We start from the raw sequence: 16,539 nt of genomic DNA on the forward strand, positions 1-16,539 counted from the left end.
AGCTTTGAAATAAAAAGACGCCACGGGCGGAAATTTGTAATGGCGTCCCGTTACAACCAAACGATGCTTCTTTGCTTAATCGTTGCCGTTGGACTATCGTCGGTTTTCGCACAGCATGTCTTGGACACAGACAAAATCGACTGTTATCCTGAAATTAGAAACCAAACTCTCTGCGAGGCTCGTGGGTGTACATGGGAGGAATCTCAATCAAAGGTAATGATATTTACTCGTTGAAAGAATTACTTCGTTACGGCTGAAAGCGGGGTTCCCTGATCTCAATTAAGCGACTAACAATGACTTAGATGAATTTAGTGGTGACATTCAGTGCTTCGGAGTTAAGCGAGTCAATATGACGAAGAATTTGGTGGGTCGATTCAAGTGATTAGATTATTCAGCATTTCACCCTTTGAACAAGTCACCCCAGTGGCAGTAGTTTTACTGTAACGCCGTTGGACTTGTTCTTGAAACAGAGGGAAACAACATTGAATTGTATTTCCAGAAATCTAACGTGCATAATTTTTGAAAGTTCTAAAAGGTTTGTTTTCCCCTCGAACGCTCTGTGTCTTAGATATGTTCGATGTTAGATATGTATATTAGATACAAGTTTTTCTAATTTTGCATTAATTGATAACTCGTTCTTCAGTGTCAGGAATATATAAGAAAGCTTGGACCCAATACACTTAGACCAGATCACTTATCATGGTGACCCAACTGAGTATAATGCATGTTAAGAAACCTCTTTGTTTTTAATTAAATTAGGTAACTACTGACAACTTGGAAAAAAAGATGAAATTAAAGAAGTTGTCAGAGTATTGGAATAGAAATAAAGAAGGCTGACAACCTGTCACCTTGTAGGTCAGCCTCAGTTTCCAGAAATCTTGTTTTGTTTGTTTTTTTTTCCATTTGTCTTGTGTTGTTTCCTTTTTTTCGGGTTACTGAGGTCAATACGCCATTCTCACAATAGATCAGATGGAAGTATATGTGGCTTAGGCTCAACTGACAAAGGAATCCACGTGTTCCGTATTGTTATTACCCAACAGTATATTGGATGAGGAAAACATTTAGAAAGCTGTGTACACGTGTCTCCCTCCAGTCGTGAGTTTACTCTAGACCTTTCCAGAGGTAATTTTTTTCTCGTTTGTTTGATATCGCCAATCAGCTGCTGACACGTCACTCGCCTCTCGCGCCAGTCTGTCAGGTTGATGAATGAATGGCAAAACGTTCACCATTAAATTCTCAAGGCCGTTTGTCAAACTTTTTTTGTCAGTTAAGGCCTATAGTGTCTACATAATAGAAAAATAGTATAAGGTTGCTGCAGATGAGGAACTTCTCTTCTCGTGTTCAACTCTTGAATTCGCGATATCGAGTTGAAAACAAGAAGATACATTCCATGCCTGTGCACACCCATATGTTATTCTCTATTCATATTAGTGAGTTCCACAATGATCATCACAGCCCCTTTGGTATGATTTAAGCTTGAGGGCTCATATCCTTGTTTGACTGAAATAACAAGCCTAACTTCCTTCTTGCAGGGTGTTCCTTGGTGTTTTTTCCCCAAGTCATATTTAGGTGGATATAAGATAGATGGAGAGGTTCGAGAAACCCAGCTAGGATACCGAGCCACCCTTAATAGACACTCCAACACGACTATCTATGGGGACGACATCGACGAGATTGTCCTTGATGTCGAGTTTCAAACAGACGACCGTGTTAGATTTAAGGTAATGAATGAACTTATCTGATTTCGTTGAGCGTGCGATAAGCTTTGCTCAAATTTCAAGACTTGTAGTGGCTATACATGACTAGCGTGGCAAGAAATTAGCAACCAAATCTCATCCCGGCACTGTGTTTTTTTCTCCAGTGTTAAAATTGACACTGGGCTTTGTTTACTTCCATAGCTCTACGACGCCAAGAAAAAAAGATATGAAGTACCAGTCCCTATGCCAATTGCGACATCAAAGGCTTCTAATGCAAAGTATACTGTTGAGTTCGAGAAGGATCCTTTCTCCCTGAAAATACTGCGGAAAGACAACGATGTCGTCATGTAGGTGACTTCAATATTTTAATTGCTTGGGTTGTTTTCCTGACTTTTTTAATTTTGCTTTTGTTTGTTTTGCCTCTCGAAGAACTGGCAATCGCGAGAAATTACGTGTTGTAAAAAGGAAAAATACGAAGCACAGAGTCGTCTATTTACTTAGAGTTTTGGAGACAAGTGTTGAAGACACGGTAGCCATGTGATTAATTATTGCTTTGGACACTGGATCGAAAGGTCTGAGTGGAAACCCGTCAAAGGGGGAGTAGCATTACTCCTTCATCGCTTCATGATACTTAGACCGGGAGGAGAAACATTTTTGGCTCGTATGCTGACTTTACTTGACTTTGTTACTGTCATAACATTTGCAGATGGGACTCGTCTGTGGGCGTGTTTATATTTGAGGACCAGTATATACAGATCTCGAATCAGCCCCCTTCTTTATTCGTGTACGGTTTTGGTGAACAGGAACATAAGTCATTCAAACATAACCTTTCAGCCTGGGAAGTTCTTCCTATCTTCACAAGAGACCAGTTTCCATATGTAAGTAGCTTTCCATCGATGAACCTTATTAAACGTTTGTTTCTTTGAATGATTACGCTAATAATTAATTTTTTTTAACCGTAGAAGTTCACTATTTTTTTATTTCTTGTTACAGAGTGGTGGAAATTTATATGGCCACCATCCTTTCTACACTTGTATGGAAACCGATGGCAAATCTCACGGGGTTTTTCTAATGAATAGCAACGCGATGGGTGAGTAAAGCGTTTGAGAAAAGAACATTGAATGGAAGGAGTCATGTTAGTATCCTCTACGTGTCTTTTAGGGCAAACGTGCTTCCCTTGGTATCTTTTATATTTGAAGCTACACCCAGTTTTCAACTCTGACTTCTCTGATCAACAGAACATCAAGTTTTCGTACCTCAAACTATACTACAAAGTAAACTCCCATATGAATCAAATTCAGATTTGCCATATTTTTACATCTAATGGCATATTTTTATGTAAATGATTGTAACAAGAGTGGACATTCAAATGATAGTTTTTTTGTTCCATTCAAAATCGTTAATGTTATTCCTTGTTGAATTTCTTGTTGAGACAACTTTCTTACCTTTAAAATAATTTGTCCTAAATGTCGCCGGGTAAGTACCCTTGTTGCGTGCACTTGTTAAGCAGCCTAATTAGTCTAATTATATTATTAAGTTATTTTAGGAGGGGGTTGGGCTGGAGCTTAAACCTAGTGGGGGACTTATGTCCTGTTGTTTTTGCTCCGGTACTGCTTTGTACAAATCCTAAAATGAATAAATAAATAAATAATTCTTTTACAACTGCTTTATGAGTAACACTTGACTGGTATTTCGTTCTAGATGTCACCCTACAGCCAAAACCAGCCATAACATATCGCACAATTGGAGGAATTCTAGATTTTTACATATTTCTTGGTCCTTCTCCCGAGGATGTCATAAAGCAATATACTGAGGTATTAATCGATTATAACAAAAAAGGAAAAAGTTACATTCTTTTTCCGCTAATCTTCTTGCAAAGTGATTTTTTTGAGACCATTCTTGTCTGCTTTTGCCAGGCGTTGAAGATGATGGACATAAATCGTCAAAAAGGGGAATTATTCTTATTAGTCTTGATCTTGTTTCCATTGTCTCTCAATCACATGCTGCATTTAGTTCAACCGGTCTTGTTTTTTCACAAAATTTGGCTGTGGCTCATGGGTCAGCTAACAACGCTTTGCTTAGTCATGTCATTTCGGAGTAGTTTTGAATTAAAAGTTTTACTTGTATATGTAATCAGGAATTTCCACGTTTGCGCCCATTTCACGCTCTAGTGGGCAGGTTTGAAGCAAATAAACAGAGGGTACGGCAGATTCGAGAGGACAACTAACCAGAGGCGGTTCAGGGGAGGAAGATCTAGATGAGTCAACCCTGAAAGAAAAATTACCTACATTCGTTTATGATCAATTATGGAAAAAAGATTTTAATTTGTTTATGCTGATTTCGCAGGCTATAGGTCGTACATTTTTGCCGCCATATTGGTCGCTTGGATTTCAGCTTTCTCGTTGGGGATATAACAAGATTGAGACGGTAAAGAATCTGGTGGAGAACATGACTGAACATGATTTACCTCAGGTGACTTATAGCATTTTATGGTGCAATGATAACATCCTCCATAAAAATTTATTTAGATTCAATATTTATCTGTCATAGACCATGTCTTCTAATCACTTTGATCGATTTTAGGATGTGCAATACGGCGACATCGACTATATGATCCGACAGAAAGACTTTACTTATGATCCAGTCAACTTCAAGGGCTTGCCTCAATTTGTCCGCTCAATCAAGAACGATGGCTTGCGATACATTATTATCCTGGTTAGTAATAGTTTTTTGCCGAGATCATGGTTAGCGGATATAACTTGACAATGGAACCCGGCACAGCTACAAGTGTGTGCTTTGGTCTTACAGCCAATAACGTCACGGTAAAACTGACTAATAAGTTGACACGAGTCGGATAACACTCGACTGACAACAACGCAAAGGCTGTCAAAACGTCAGACACTTTTACGGACAACAGTCCTTCTCAAGACTTCTTTTACCTTCACGATCAAAATAGACGATCAGAAGTGTTTCCTTTTGTTCTACAACGTGAAGCTGGTAAAAGTATCAGCAAAGATGACATTCAAAAGGGCGTCGGCTCCTGTGTTCACTTTAAATTTTCTCTAAATGACAAACGTCTCCACATTTAAAAAGTCAGAACAGGCGTGGTTTGGTATCAAACTTTAAACTCAGTCATAACATTATCACCAGGACCCAGCTATTGGAGCCAATGACACTGACTATCCTCCTTACGACCTGGGAAACGAACTGGATGTGTTCATCAAAGATGGCGATTCTGGAAAAAACCTGTACGGGAAGGCAAGTAACTCTTTAAGGATTAATTCAGAGAATTGCTCTGTGTCCGGCTGGTTAAGTGGCTCACAATACGATGAAATTAATAATATTTGGACCTGTCAATGATAACAAGTAACGAGGTGATCCTCAAAGGTGAACTCGCTGTTAAAAGAACGCAAACATGTCTCTAGGGAAAGCCATCTCTACAACATCAAGAACATTAGGTCTAGTAGAATTATCAAATTCCTGAATATTCCACATTTCTTTTATTGTTTCCACCAAAGCCATTCTTAAGATGAACGTAATAGGAACCATGTATATCTGTTTCTTGGTAAGTAATAGAAGGCTGAGATTTTTTAATTTTACGAGAGAAAGCCTCGAACTGACACTTCCCTTTAGTGGAGGAGACAGATGAGTCCAAGTGAAGGAATAGGATGCGTTTATCTCTTGTGCATACCTCATTTGACTAATATTTTTTCAGGTTTGGCCGACGTTTGAAAACATCACAATGAATGACAGCTTGTCTTGGGACGAAAAAACAAGGGTTGGTAGCTTTGATCAACTTGATTTTTTTGTACACGTTTGCTGGAGAGTGGTCTTGATTGACTGATTTTATCTTTCTCGCCAGGGCCGATTATTTGCCGCTTTTGTCTGGTCAAAAATTTGCTAGAAGCCTCATAATTTTAAATTTTAACCTCGTTTCCGGTTACAGATACATGCTTGGGCATATGGGGCTATGTACTTAAGAGCATAATATACAATGCGCTACTTTCATGATTTTAGCTTCTCGTAAGGGCATTTTCTCACACGACTGATTTGCTTTTGCTTTTCCCTTTAGCTGTACAGACAATTTGCTGCGTTTCCGGACTATTTCCATCCAAACATCAGCAAATACTGGAGGGATCTCATTAAAGACTTTCACAAAATCATCAAATTTGACGGATTGTGGATTGTGAGTGTGCAAATTAAATTACTGAACTGATCTTTAATGACCTGCTGATGTTTCCATTCAAGATCTCTACTATAAGAGCAAACGAATCACCTCAAATTGAAACACAAGTATCCCAGCCTTAACGCATTTTCTTGATTGATGCTTCACCAGTGTATGATTATTGCATCTTCATCGTTGAAAATGTGTGATTAGGACATATTTAAGGGATAAACTCAGTTGGAATTCGACACACGAACCACTTGCCATCTCCAATAAAATCAATAGTGGAATAGTGTTAGGCATCAAATTAAACAATGGTGCTTCGTTGTATACTCCAAGTATTACCACTTTGATTTTGCCTCCTTTTAGGATATGAATGAGCCGGCAAACTTTGTTGCTGGAAGAGTGGGTGGATGCAGCAAAAACAAGTGGGACTATCCCCCTTACAAACCAAGTGAGTAAGCGTGCCACAGAGGCACCAGTTGCTTCTACCTACAGCAGTGAGACGATAAAACCCATCAAAATTTATCAGTCCGGGCTTGTTGATGCATCATTTAGCTTTTAAAGAAATTCTCTTTCTATTTTTATCATCGTTTAAACCAAACATTTATTCAGATGACAATGCTTCTTTGTGCTTTAGGGATTATGGGAAACATCATGGCGGACAAGACTGTGTGCATGAACGCAAAACAATACAATGATTTACATTATAATGTCCACAGCTTGTATGGATGGAGTCAGACATTGGTTACCCTGGCGTAAGTGGACATATGCTAAAAATGGATTCGGCATCAGAATAGTCACAGTTTAACTTTGGCACGATTGTTGATGAGATATCAGAGATTGTTTGACTGATTATCTTTCTTCAGATCAGTTTTGCGATTTGGGGCGTAAAAAACAAGACTGTACGACACCCAGTAGAATATCCTGCCGTTTTGTTACTCTTCCGTTAGCCAGTGACGCTGGTTGATTGTAGTCCTGTTGCAAAGCTGCATCCATTTTGCCCTTTAATGACCCTTAAACCACGTTCAGTATTACTGGTTAAAGCTCACAAAGTCGCTGCTGCATTAGAGCATAAATCGCTCTAAAAAAATTAAGAGACTATTCACAATTCTATTTCTGTTTCCAAATGCTGTCCGCAGTGGGAATGTTCTTGAAAATGTGCTGGCCGCGTGTCACTTACGAAGCATATTGATAGAGCATTGGAGTGCTTAGTTTTCAGGTCTGGGGCTAAATTCCTCGTGGTGTCTCAATTATTTCTTATAGCCTCATGCGCATAACAAGACGAATGACATGTTCTTCAACGTTTCCTCTTTTTAGAGCGGCAAGGGAAAGTACAGGAAAACGAAGTATCGTGATCTCGAGATCAACTTTCGCCAGCAGTGGAAAATATGCCGGGCATTGGCTTGGAGACAACAAGGCATCATGGGACCAGCTTCATACATCGATTATTGGTAAAACAAAGCGGTACATTAATGGATACTCATAGTATAAATTAGCTTTTTTTCTACCATGACCTAATTTCCTAAATGAAGAATCTCAACAAATAAAGAAGAATTCACATATCCTTTTGCGGCGAAAAAGGTTTTGGTTTTCTAGAATTTTACCTCGCGTTCTCTGATCTGATGTTGCTGCTAACGTTTTTGTCGTGTTATTTATGTTTTAGGAATGTTAGAATTCAACCTGTTCGGTATTCCTTATGTGAGTAGCTACCAATATTATTTTAATTCTCAGTGTGAATATTGTATAGACTGACCCTCTTTCAAGACAGTGACGAACTGCCCTTCGCGAAATTTATTGGATTTTTTGGATTTGGAAATCCCTCTCCCTCTTTCCTTTCATTTCAAAATGATTCATAATTTGTTAAACATAAATGTTTATTTTCCAAGGTTGGGGCAGATGTTTGCGGGTTCTTTGATCACCCGACAAGTGAGTTGTGTCTTCGCTGGACTCAACTGGGAGCCTTTTACCCTTTCTTCAGAAACCACAATGGCTATGGAAACAAGGTAGCAATTCTTTGGAAATAGGAAAATTTCATCGTCTTTGTCTCCCTTTGTTTCCGATTTCTATTGGAAACAATAATTTGCTTATATTTTGACAAACAAATGTGTTTCCGAGTCGCTTGAATGGATAGCCATAAATAATTTCCAACCAAGTAGTAGTTAATTTGGAGTCACTTCGAGTGGTGTAACGTAACGGAAATGAAAGACATATTGTTATGGTGTCTGTGGCCTGAACGCTATATTTAACAGATAATTTTGATTTATCACCATACAGAGTCAGAGTGAGTGACGAAGGTGTAACGCTCGAAACTTCGGCTTTAGAACCTCTTTTCGGTTACCAGTTTACATTTTGAACTCAGGTGATACTGAAACCCTCGCCGAGCCAGCACCACAGTTTCTTCAGAAACTTAGTACCCCCCATATTTTGAAAACCAATTATTCGTAGTTTGGATAATATAAATAAACAAATATGAGAATTCTAATTTATATCAAGTAATGGAATGCAGCGAGAATGGTACCTAACCGTTGTAAGTTGCAAGTAAATTATTCACCGTAAGAATTGTGAATCGTGATTGTATGTGAGTAAGATTAAAGAAGCTGGTTAATAAAATCTTGTTTTTTTCCCCATCATCAGGCTCAAGATCCAACAGCATTTGGTGAAGAATTCGCAAGAAACGCTCGTATAGTTCTCCGCACACGTTACAAATTATTGCCGTTCTTGTATACACTGTTCTATGAAGCGCACATGGACGGCTCCACTGTAGTGCGGCCTGTTATGCACGAGTACGTAATAACAGCAGCTAGTGCCTGTTCGGATTCTAACCCAAACAATTCAAACGTCGAAATCTACCACAGAAGAAATAAGGAATTTAAGAGAATCATCCCTCCCTTCGAGCCTGAAGCACTCCTGGGCCACCCCTCCCTCACCTCACCCCCTCCCCCCTACCCCACTCCCTTCACTGCCATGCCCCTGTATAAGCTATACGTGCGGTTTTATTTAATAGGTTCGCAGGGGACAAAGAAACTTGGGGAATTGACCGGCAATTTTTGTGGGGACCATCGCTACTTATATCACCTGTTTTAGATGAGGTAAGAGCTTGTATGTAGTCATTTAAGGAGAAGTAGAGAATGTAGAAAATAGAACATTCAAAGATAAATTGAAGAATCTTAACTTATTCTCTGAGATAATAAGTAATTGGTGCTCACACTTTTGGGTCTGTGTTTGTTACAAAAATCTCATGACTCCATTTATCTTAATTACATTCACATTTTCCTAGCTATAAGTTGGAAGCAGCTTTTAGCGATGTGTTTTTCCTGTTTCGTGAGACCCATGTTGTAGAAAGGTTATACGTTCTTTTGAAACGAATGAGTCGTTTTTTAAAGCGCAATTAGATACATGCATGTTAGATTCGCTCTCCTCACTTTACTTAAGTCCTTAAATCAAATTTTTTCAACAGTGTCGAATATCATAATTCTTTTAGGGTAGGACCGCAGTTAATGCATATTTTCCTGACGATCGATGGTATGACTTCTACACAGTATGTATGTTTCATTTTATTTTTGTTTTTCGAACCCTTCATTGAAGATCTCTTTACAGATGGCACCAAAATGATGTTGGAGAACGAACTATGGAAAAAAGACTACAAAGACATTATGGTGCCTTCTACGTTTCTGTTTTGAAATTTTTTCATAACTTTTATTGTGTATATAGTAGTAAGCTTAAAAGATACTCTTAGTCGATTGCCTACAGCGTCAAGCTGCGTTAGTTATTTTTATGAATAACAATTCTATATGTGCCGTCAGCTGCCCTCCCCTTACTCATCTCTGTTCTCCCATGCAATAATGGTTGTCTGACAAGGGTCTGATTTCAGGGCAAGGAGATGAGTAGCCGTAAAAGTCACTTGACTTTAGATGCCCCACTTGATCACATTCCTCTTCATGTTCGAGGCGGCCACATTATCCCAACCCAGGAACCAGCCATTAACACGGCTTTAAGGTATTTCACTTCGACTTCTGCGCTAACCTCCAATCAAACCCTAACCACCTCAAGTAAAGGGCAAAAATGTCGATTAATGACTCTGGGACCTTGATTTATCTTTTGGCCGATATGATGAAGAGGCCTTTTCCTTCAAATTTTGAGAGCAACTTTTACAAGAATTGTCGGAAAGTCGATTAAAATAATCTCAATTTACCCGTTCCATCTCGGAACCCTGCCAGAAAAGGATTATGTTTTCAAATAAAGAGTGCCTTCATTTTCCTCTGTATAAGCAGTTAGCAGTCTATCGAAGCTGTACATCATACACAGCGTTTTATCAAGAGATAATGAACAATTTATGATCTTTTGGTTTAATGATATTGCATAAAAAGGTTTCCGGAACAGAAATTGGCTTGGAGAATTTCCATCCTTCCGTGAGGTTATTTGAACATAATAATACGTGCTGCAAGTTTCCTCCAACGTTTTGATATGTTGTTCAGTGAGAAGAAAGAGCACCCATGAAACTCGACGAACGTTTGATTAGTGCTCGAGTGCAGCCTCATTCCAGCGCTATCTAGAGCCATAGCACTTATTTTTGTTTTTGTACCCGTAGTAATATAGCTTCACTATTGTTTCAGTCGTCAAAACCCATTGGGCCTGATTGTAGCGTTGGGAGACGATGGAAAAGCTACAGGACAGCTCTTCTGGGACGATGGAGAAGCCATCGGTTAGTAAACAGCTGGGCTGGTATTTCCGGGAAAGTTGCCCTGCCGCTAATTTAGTATTTGGTAAAAGTTACAGTCGACTTCCGCTTTCAAGCTTTCAGAAGAACTATAACTTTACGATCGAGATAGAGCAATTTTGGACTGGGTGTCGAATGCAATCCAGACCTGTATTGGTTTAAATTTACTTGGCTTTTGGATAGGTTCAGAAACTCTCGCCGTCCGATCCTCTCAACCAATAAGACGCCAAAGTAAAACCGATCGCGTCTTTGTGCCGATTGGCTGTCGCAGTTACTTTGATTTTAGTTTTACGAAAATCATGCGTAATGTAATCTTTCTTAGAAGGCAATCTGTAGTTAACACGATCGCTCTTTTTTGTTAGACACCGTGAAAAATAATCAATACCTGCTGATAAAGTTCTCAGGCCAAGAGGTAAGTGCATCACTGAACTGGCTCCAGCTGAAGATTTGTTTCCCGCCCTTTGTTGAAAAATTAACCAGGCATTTGCTTTCTTCTTAACCGAAGCGCCAAATTTGAAGATTTGGTGGTTTTCAAGTTTATTCAGTAAAAAAAAGGTTCGTCCGAGTAATATAATTTGCCTTTAGACTTGAAAATATCATCAGAGGCACTTTAATTGTTTGTAACACTCAAGTTCATGAGCAAATATGGAATAATAATGAAGATACTAATGATTTTAATGTTCAGCTCTTTTTTGCCATGTTAGTCTGGGATAAAATTCTCTGTTGAGAAGAATGGTTTCGCCGCACCAGACCTTCCTAAATGGGGCTCAGTAGATGTGTACGGACTCTCTTCGGGTATTTTTGTCTCACTCAGCGTCAACGGGAGGGGCATGTCAGAGAAAGCAACCTACGACAAAAACAAAAAGGTAAATCATCGGCAACCCCCTCTAAGGGACACACTCGCTAGGTAGCCGTCCGCTTCTCTCCGACCAATGGTTTTGTTTTCTCAGGGAAAGTTCACTAGGGAAGGTGGCGAAAAAAAGGGTGAAATTAACCTTGAAAATAACAAAACGTCAGGGTTGATCGTCGAATATTTTAAAGGAGTTTTAAAAGTAATCTGGCTATGCGCTGCATGTCCATCTTTTAGGTGTTAAGAACGCAATTGTTCATGTTTGAGCTGTGTAACACCTTTTAGAATTTCAATCTGGCAAAGATACTATTAGAATAATTTAGGGTTGAATCGTTGATACCGTTTGGAGAGGGGAATGATCTGCGTAATTGTCTACGGAGTCAGATTGAGAATACACATGTTCCCTCGTCACTCTTCCAGGAGTTTTCCATTTCTTCAGCTAAAAAACCTCTGTTCAACAGTTCTTGCCATAAAATCTGACAGAAAACATAGAGCAAGTATTGATTCTCTCCGTTTTTTCGTTTCATGGCAGGTCTTGAAAATCACTGGTCTGTCACTCGACATCAATATGGACCATTTTATTGAATGGGAATTCGAGCCTAACCCTAAAGCAGCTGAAAGCAAAATTCAGCCCCGTATTACTGCAGTAGTTATTCTTTTGTTGGCTGCGGTTATAAGCTGCAATTATTGAACAGACGTTCATGATGCTCTGAGCTGGTCCATTAAGTACATTGTGTAGCCACACAGAATTTGATCCCAAGTGCCTCTGGATAGTTCCTATATCCTAAATAGAAAATGCATGAGACTGCATGCGTGACAGCTAAGTTGGTTAGTTTACTGCGGAGTGATACATGTCATACATTTATATTGTGTAACGATCGGTCAAATAGAAAAACAAGCTGGTAAAGTGTGTGCGTGTTGTGTTCTGTTTCTGTCGATTTTTTAGCCGCATGGCATTAATGCAGCGCTCGTTTAGAATTAATCGCTCCTCTGGTTTTTTAACGTCACCTCTGCTCGGGCGTATTTCAAGGTTAGTAAAATGAAGTGCGATTACTAATCCTAGAGAAACTCATCAAACTGTCTCAATGATTCAAGGGGAATTTGAGGGACTTGGGCGCTTAGCACTGTCAGTTGCATTTTTATCGATTCCAGTTGGTCACAAGTTGAAACAGCTGATAGAAACTTTTGTTAAGAGTCAACCCCCCCCCCCCTTCCCCTCAAAACAACAACAACAACGTCTTTTTCCTGTAACTGACCGTACCTTTACTGTTTTAAATATCATGTTTCTAGGTACAAATGCTATGTATGTAGTTCTTGTTTTAAATATTGTTTTACTCCCTTAACAAAATTTAACAACGAAATAACTTGGACAGACAGAGAACCAAAGTTCGACAAAGTTAGTGACCTTACAAGATTTCTCCAAATGAACGTGGAAAAATTTTAAATGCGAATTACAAAAATATTTCAACGCTATCTGCCGTAAAGAAGGCATGGCACTAATGGAGCAGCCGCTGCCCCGATAAAGGCACTTTCATGGGATTTAGACGGCTTTGCTTCACCGCGTTGAACTGCCAGCCTTTGAGCTTGCTCTTCCTCTAAAGCTTTCATTTTGTTATAAATGTCAATTCCTAAGTGAAACATGCACAGTAGGAAACAGATTGCTGCTGCAACGAGGAACATGGAGCGCGGGCTGGTGAAATCGATGATTACACCACTGATTCCTGAACCGAGAGCCATTCCCAGGCCCCAGTAGCTTCCATGAAGAATGCTTTGAACCATGGGCGTCGCTTCTGAGGAAAAAACGTAACAAGAGGGATATAGTGCAAAAAGGTCAGTACCGTATTAACGGGAAAACATAAACCGATTTGTTGCTCTCTCTGTTTACATCTTGTTGTAGGAAAAAAGAAATCGCGTCGAGCATCCTAATGAAAGCCTGCCAGGCGCATGATTAATATATTTAGGTGAGTAGGTAATTCTTATTTTCAGTGTACCGCCTTAAAGGCTAAATTGAAATCCAGTAACTGCTGTCAGACATGGCATACAGTTCCTACTCTGCCCTACATTGTGCTTGATGTTGCAGCCACAGCAAAGTCTCCGAGATGGCGTTGACTGTAATCTTTGTTCCTGATGTAAACTCCCTTAATTCCCTGACTCTATCGTTTTGTACCGAACTAGTTAAATCCGTCTTTTTCATAGAAGTATAGAATGGATTGCCAGCATAGTTTTTTCTAGCGATTATCAAGTCAAACTGTCTGTATTGAGATATTGAAAGGCCTGAACTTACCTGGTGGCGCGTTCACATAAACCGTGGCAATGGACCACACTCCTCCATAAGTAATCCCTTGAACCATCTCCATAGGAATTACAAGCCAAGGATCTTTCAGGTAGGAGTACATGAGATACCTGGCTGTGTAACAGGCGAAAGCCAGGCAGATGATTCCTTGTTGACCAATAGCCTCACCCACGTACCCCGAAATGAAATACATTACTACCTCAGCCAGGCAATAAATGAGCAGGATAACACTGAATAAGGTAGGGGTTCCACCAAGATCTTGAAGATACCAGAACAAGAACGAATTCTGAAGGCTGTGGAAACATCCAAACAAGAACAGTGTAACAATAAACACGCCGTTTTTGAAGTTTTTAAACAGCTTCATCGCGTCTTTGAAGTCAAATTCGTTCGGATTCTCTTCAAGAGGTCTATTAAATTCAACGCAGAGCGAAACCAAAACCGTAGCTCCAATGGCAATCTCAAAGAGGTGAAAACACGGGACATAGTTGATGGTGTCTGTATGCACACAGTCAGTTTCCAACGACACCCACACAGCGACAAGTATTGCAGCTAAGCTGAGTCCCAGAGAACCAAAAAGTCTTTGTTTACCATACACACTGTCAGTTTCCACCAGAGATCTTACGATAGCATTGTCTGCTAGCATTGGCGTAGGTGTCGTTATGATTTCTGTAAGAATTACTATTAAAATGAGAGTACGAAAAACCCAGGTATTGTATTTGACGCGGAAATCTTCACTTGGTCTTGGACTTCTCTGCATATCGTTCACTGTTTCGTAGGGCCGCAGCTCATTGTTTTTATGCTTCGTTACGATGTTTTCCTGTGCTGAATCTGACTTGAGTACAAGTTTTTTTCCTCGATTATCATTTTGTGGATCGTTAATGACTTTTCTAAAATCGTCAATTGATGCGTCTTCGCGTGGAAATAAGTTAAAAGTACTTTCACTTCGCTGAACAAAGCTCCTCTTTCTTGATTTTGCATCTGTGTCGATATTTGCATAATGACCATTCAATTGCGACCACGTTAAACGTTTTGCTTTCGAAGAAGCGTCTTCCGATTTAACGACACTTTCCAATAAATTCCCATCTGTTTTCTTCATTTTGCTTAATTTCTGATAACTTTTTGGGTCCCATTTTTGTACAAAAGTAGACAAATGTTTGTTCAAAGTAAGTTCCCTTGTTGTAATGTTGCTAGATTTGGCGGTAGAGTTGAGTCTGTTTATATTTGAAGCTGGGGTCGAAAATGCAATATCTTGAATGGCTGAAATTTCTGTTGCAGAACCATAACAAGGTAATTTGGTCGGAAAAACAAAGGACTGGCCGTAATAACCAATGATCCAACCAAAAATTGAGATGAAGTACACCACTTTTGGCCTACTGAATCGATCCGTAACCATTTTCCACAACGGCAAGCATACAAGTTTGACGGCGGGTCTCAGAGCAAGCAAAAGGCCAATCTGCCCAGGAGTCAGCCATAGTTGTTTGTAGTATAGGCTAAAAAACGGAAAAAGCGAACCTAATGCGGTGTAGAAGAAAAAATAGAAAGCTTTTGATACCACAAAGCTCTTATCTATATGGCGCACTCTTTGAATAGCTCTTCGCCATGTCGACTGTCGCGAGTCTTCTAATTCTTCGTCGTGGTTGTCGTCGTTCTCTGAAGGTGAGTCAGATCCTATAGGCTGGTAAGACGTTGGAATCATCATTCGACGAAACACACTTTCTGTTAACTTGCTCACATTTTTTGTGAATCGCTCGAGAAGTCGACAACAAACTCCGCTCTCTCGTCACCGACGCTGGTAATCGCATTAGCATGCAAGAATGAAAGGTCTATCTGTCTCCCTTCGTAACTCAATATGTTAATATACGTCTCATATTTATTCATATGTGGGCAGTCAACCGCAGGCTAACCGGCTCGACTGATGTCAACAGGGTGGCAAAGAAGAAACTAGAGGACCTAGATTCAAAGTGATGACGCTCGCACAGAAAAATTAAAAAACAAAACAAAAAACAAAGCAAAGCAAGTGATAACAAAGCTACTACTAGAAATGCAACTACTTATTTCATTTTTTTTGAAGAAATCAAACAGGACAAACCCTTTAAGCTGTTCGCACGGCTTTTGCATTTTAATGATTTTTATTCACAAGCCAGTTATTTGTTAGCTGCGCCAAAATCATTAAGTCGTTTGTAAGCCGTTGGCAGACTTATTACATCTTTATCCTCTAGCATAACACAAATCAAGTGAAATTTGCTTAAATGTGTTACTTTTCAAAACATTTGCCACATCTAATAGGTTCATAACAAAAATTTTTTGACGAGCATTATTTTGATCTTCCAATAGTTTAGATAAGAATGGTTTGATTGATACACTGCCCCCCGAGGCCTTCTATACTTGAAACATTTCAAGCACGCAAAATTTGCTTTTTCTAGAAAAGGTTGTCTCCTGATATAAATTCCTTTATATTGATAGCCTACTCCTCCACTGCTTTTTGTCTTCTTTCGATGAAAATTGATGAAAAATAAATACGTTAAGGTAACGAGCACAAATCTGTAAACAATACTTACAAGTTACATCAACCTAAAAAATAGACTCCATGTTGAGTCTGTAAAGAAATAGATCACAGATGGCGTCAAAATGTAATAAGAACTCTAAAAAACAATACGTTTGCTTGTGTTTTTATAACCTGTAAAGTCTACTGAAATTGGATGCTTATCAAATTTACTACCGGCATAATCGTTCGCCGAAGAAAATCGATCGTGATCCGAAGGTCTCCGAAAACCCTCGGTAAAAGTGTCCCTATCCATCAAACCGATAGCATAG

At 39.4% G+C, this 16,539-nt stretch overlaps 2 protein-coding genes across 4 annotated transcripts; one reads left to right on the forward strand and one right to left on the reverse strand.

Annotated features, from left to right (window-relative positions):
• Positions 1 to 8: 8 nt before the first annotated feature.
• LOC131772511 (maltase-glucoamylase) lies at positions 9 to 12,516 on the forward strand. Of its 3 annotated transcripts, none has more exons than XM_066167212.1 (25): positions 97 to 213; positions 965 to 1,122; positions 1,533 to 1,721; positions 1,899 to 2,044; positions 2,404 to 2,575; positions 2,691 to 2,787; positions 3,399 to 3,511; positions 4,044 to 4,169; positions 4,281 to 4,412; positions 4,848 to 4,955; positions 5,413 to 5,475; positions 5,770 to 5,883; positions 6,232 to 6,316; positions 6,503 to 6,620; positions 7,183 to 7,316; positions 7,529 to 7,563; positions 7,752 to 7,868; positions 8,500 to 8,648; positions 8,870 to 8,954; positions 9,347 to 9,403; positions 9,737 to 9,861; positions 10,479 to 10,567; positions 10,945 to 10,994; positions 11,287 to 11,448; positions 11,965 to 12,516. In XM_066167212.1, the coding sequence occupies exons 4-25, from the start codon at positions 1,941 to 1,943 to the stop codon at positions 12,121 to 12,123; spliced, it is 2,394 nt and encodes a 797-aa protein (XP_066023309.1). In that variant the 5' UTR covers positions 97 to 213; positions 965 to 1,122; positions 1,533 to 1,721; positions 1,899 to 1,940; the 3' UTR covers positions 12,124 to 12,516. The 3 variants fall into 3 exon arrangements, with proteins under 3 accessions (XP_058944408.2, XP_066023309.1, XP_066023313.1); XM_066167216.1 differs by having other exon boundaries at positions 1,041 to 1,122; XM_059088425.2 differs by lacking the exon at positions 965 to 1,122 and having other exon boundaries at positions 9 to 213.
• Positions 12,517 to 12,697: 181 nt separating this feature from the next.
• On the reverse strand, positions 12,698 to 15,586 carry LOC131772546 (major facilitator superfamily domain-containing protein 6-A). The gene is made up of 2 exons (XM_059088479.2): positions 13,717 to 15,586; positions 12,698 to 13,222 (listed from the first exon to the last, which is right to left on the reverse strand). Exons 1-2 carry the CDS (start codon positions 15,422 to 15,424, stop codon positions 12,903 to 12,905), a joined length of 2,028 nt encoding a protein of 675 aa, XP_058944462.1. The 5' UTR covers positions 15,425 to 15,586; the 3' UTR covers positions 12,698 to 12,902.
• Positions 15,587 to 16,539: the final 953 nt, after the last annotated feature.

Source organism: Pocillopora verrucosa, chromosome 1 (genome assembly GCF_036669915.1).
Source record: "Pocillopora verrucosa isolate sample1 chromosome 1, ASM3666991v2, whole genome shotgun sequence".
NCBI lineage: Eukaryota > Metazoa > Cnidaria > Anthozoa > Scleractinia > Pocilloporidae > Pocillopora > Pocillopora verrucosa.

What these genes read in the sequence shown, in the direction of transcription:
- LOC131772511 (XM_059088425.2), top strand. Translation starts at nt 40, where the DNA reads ATGGCGTCCCGTTACAACCAAACGATGCTTCTTTGCTTAATCGTTGCC. An exon ending in TCATAAAGCAATATACTGAG is followed by an intron (nt 3,512 to 4,043) that starts GTATTAATCGAT and finishes CTGATTTCGCAG; the next exon opens with GCTATAGGTCGTACATTTTT. An exon ending in ACAATGGCTATGGAAACAAG is followed by an intron (nt 7,869 to 8,499) that starts GTAGCAATTCTT and finishes CCCCATCATCAG; the next exon opens with GCTCAAGATCCAACAGCATT.
- LOC131772546 (XM_059088479.2), bottom strand. Translation starts at nt 15,424, where the DNA reads ATGATGATTCCAACGTCTTACCAGCCTATAGGATCTGACTCACCTTCA. An exon ending in TTATGTGAACGCGCCACCAG is followed by an intron (nt 13,223 to 13,716) that starts GTAAGTTCAGGC and finishes TTTTTTCCTCAG; the next exon opens with AAGCGACGCCCATGGTTCAA.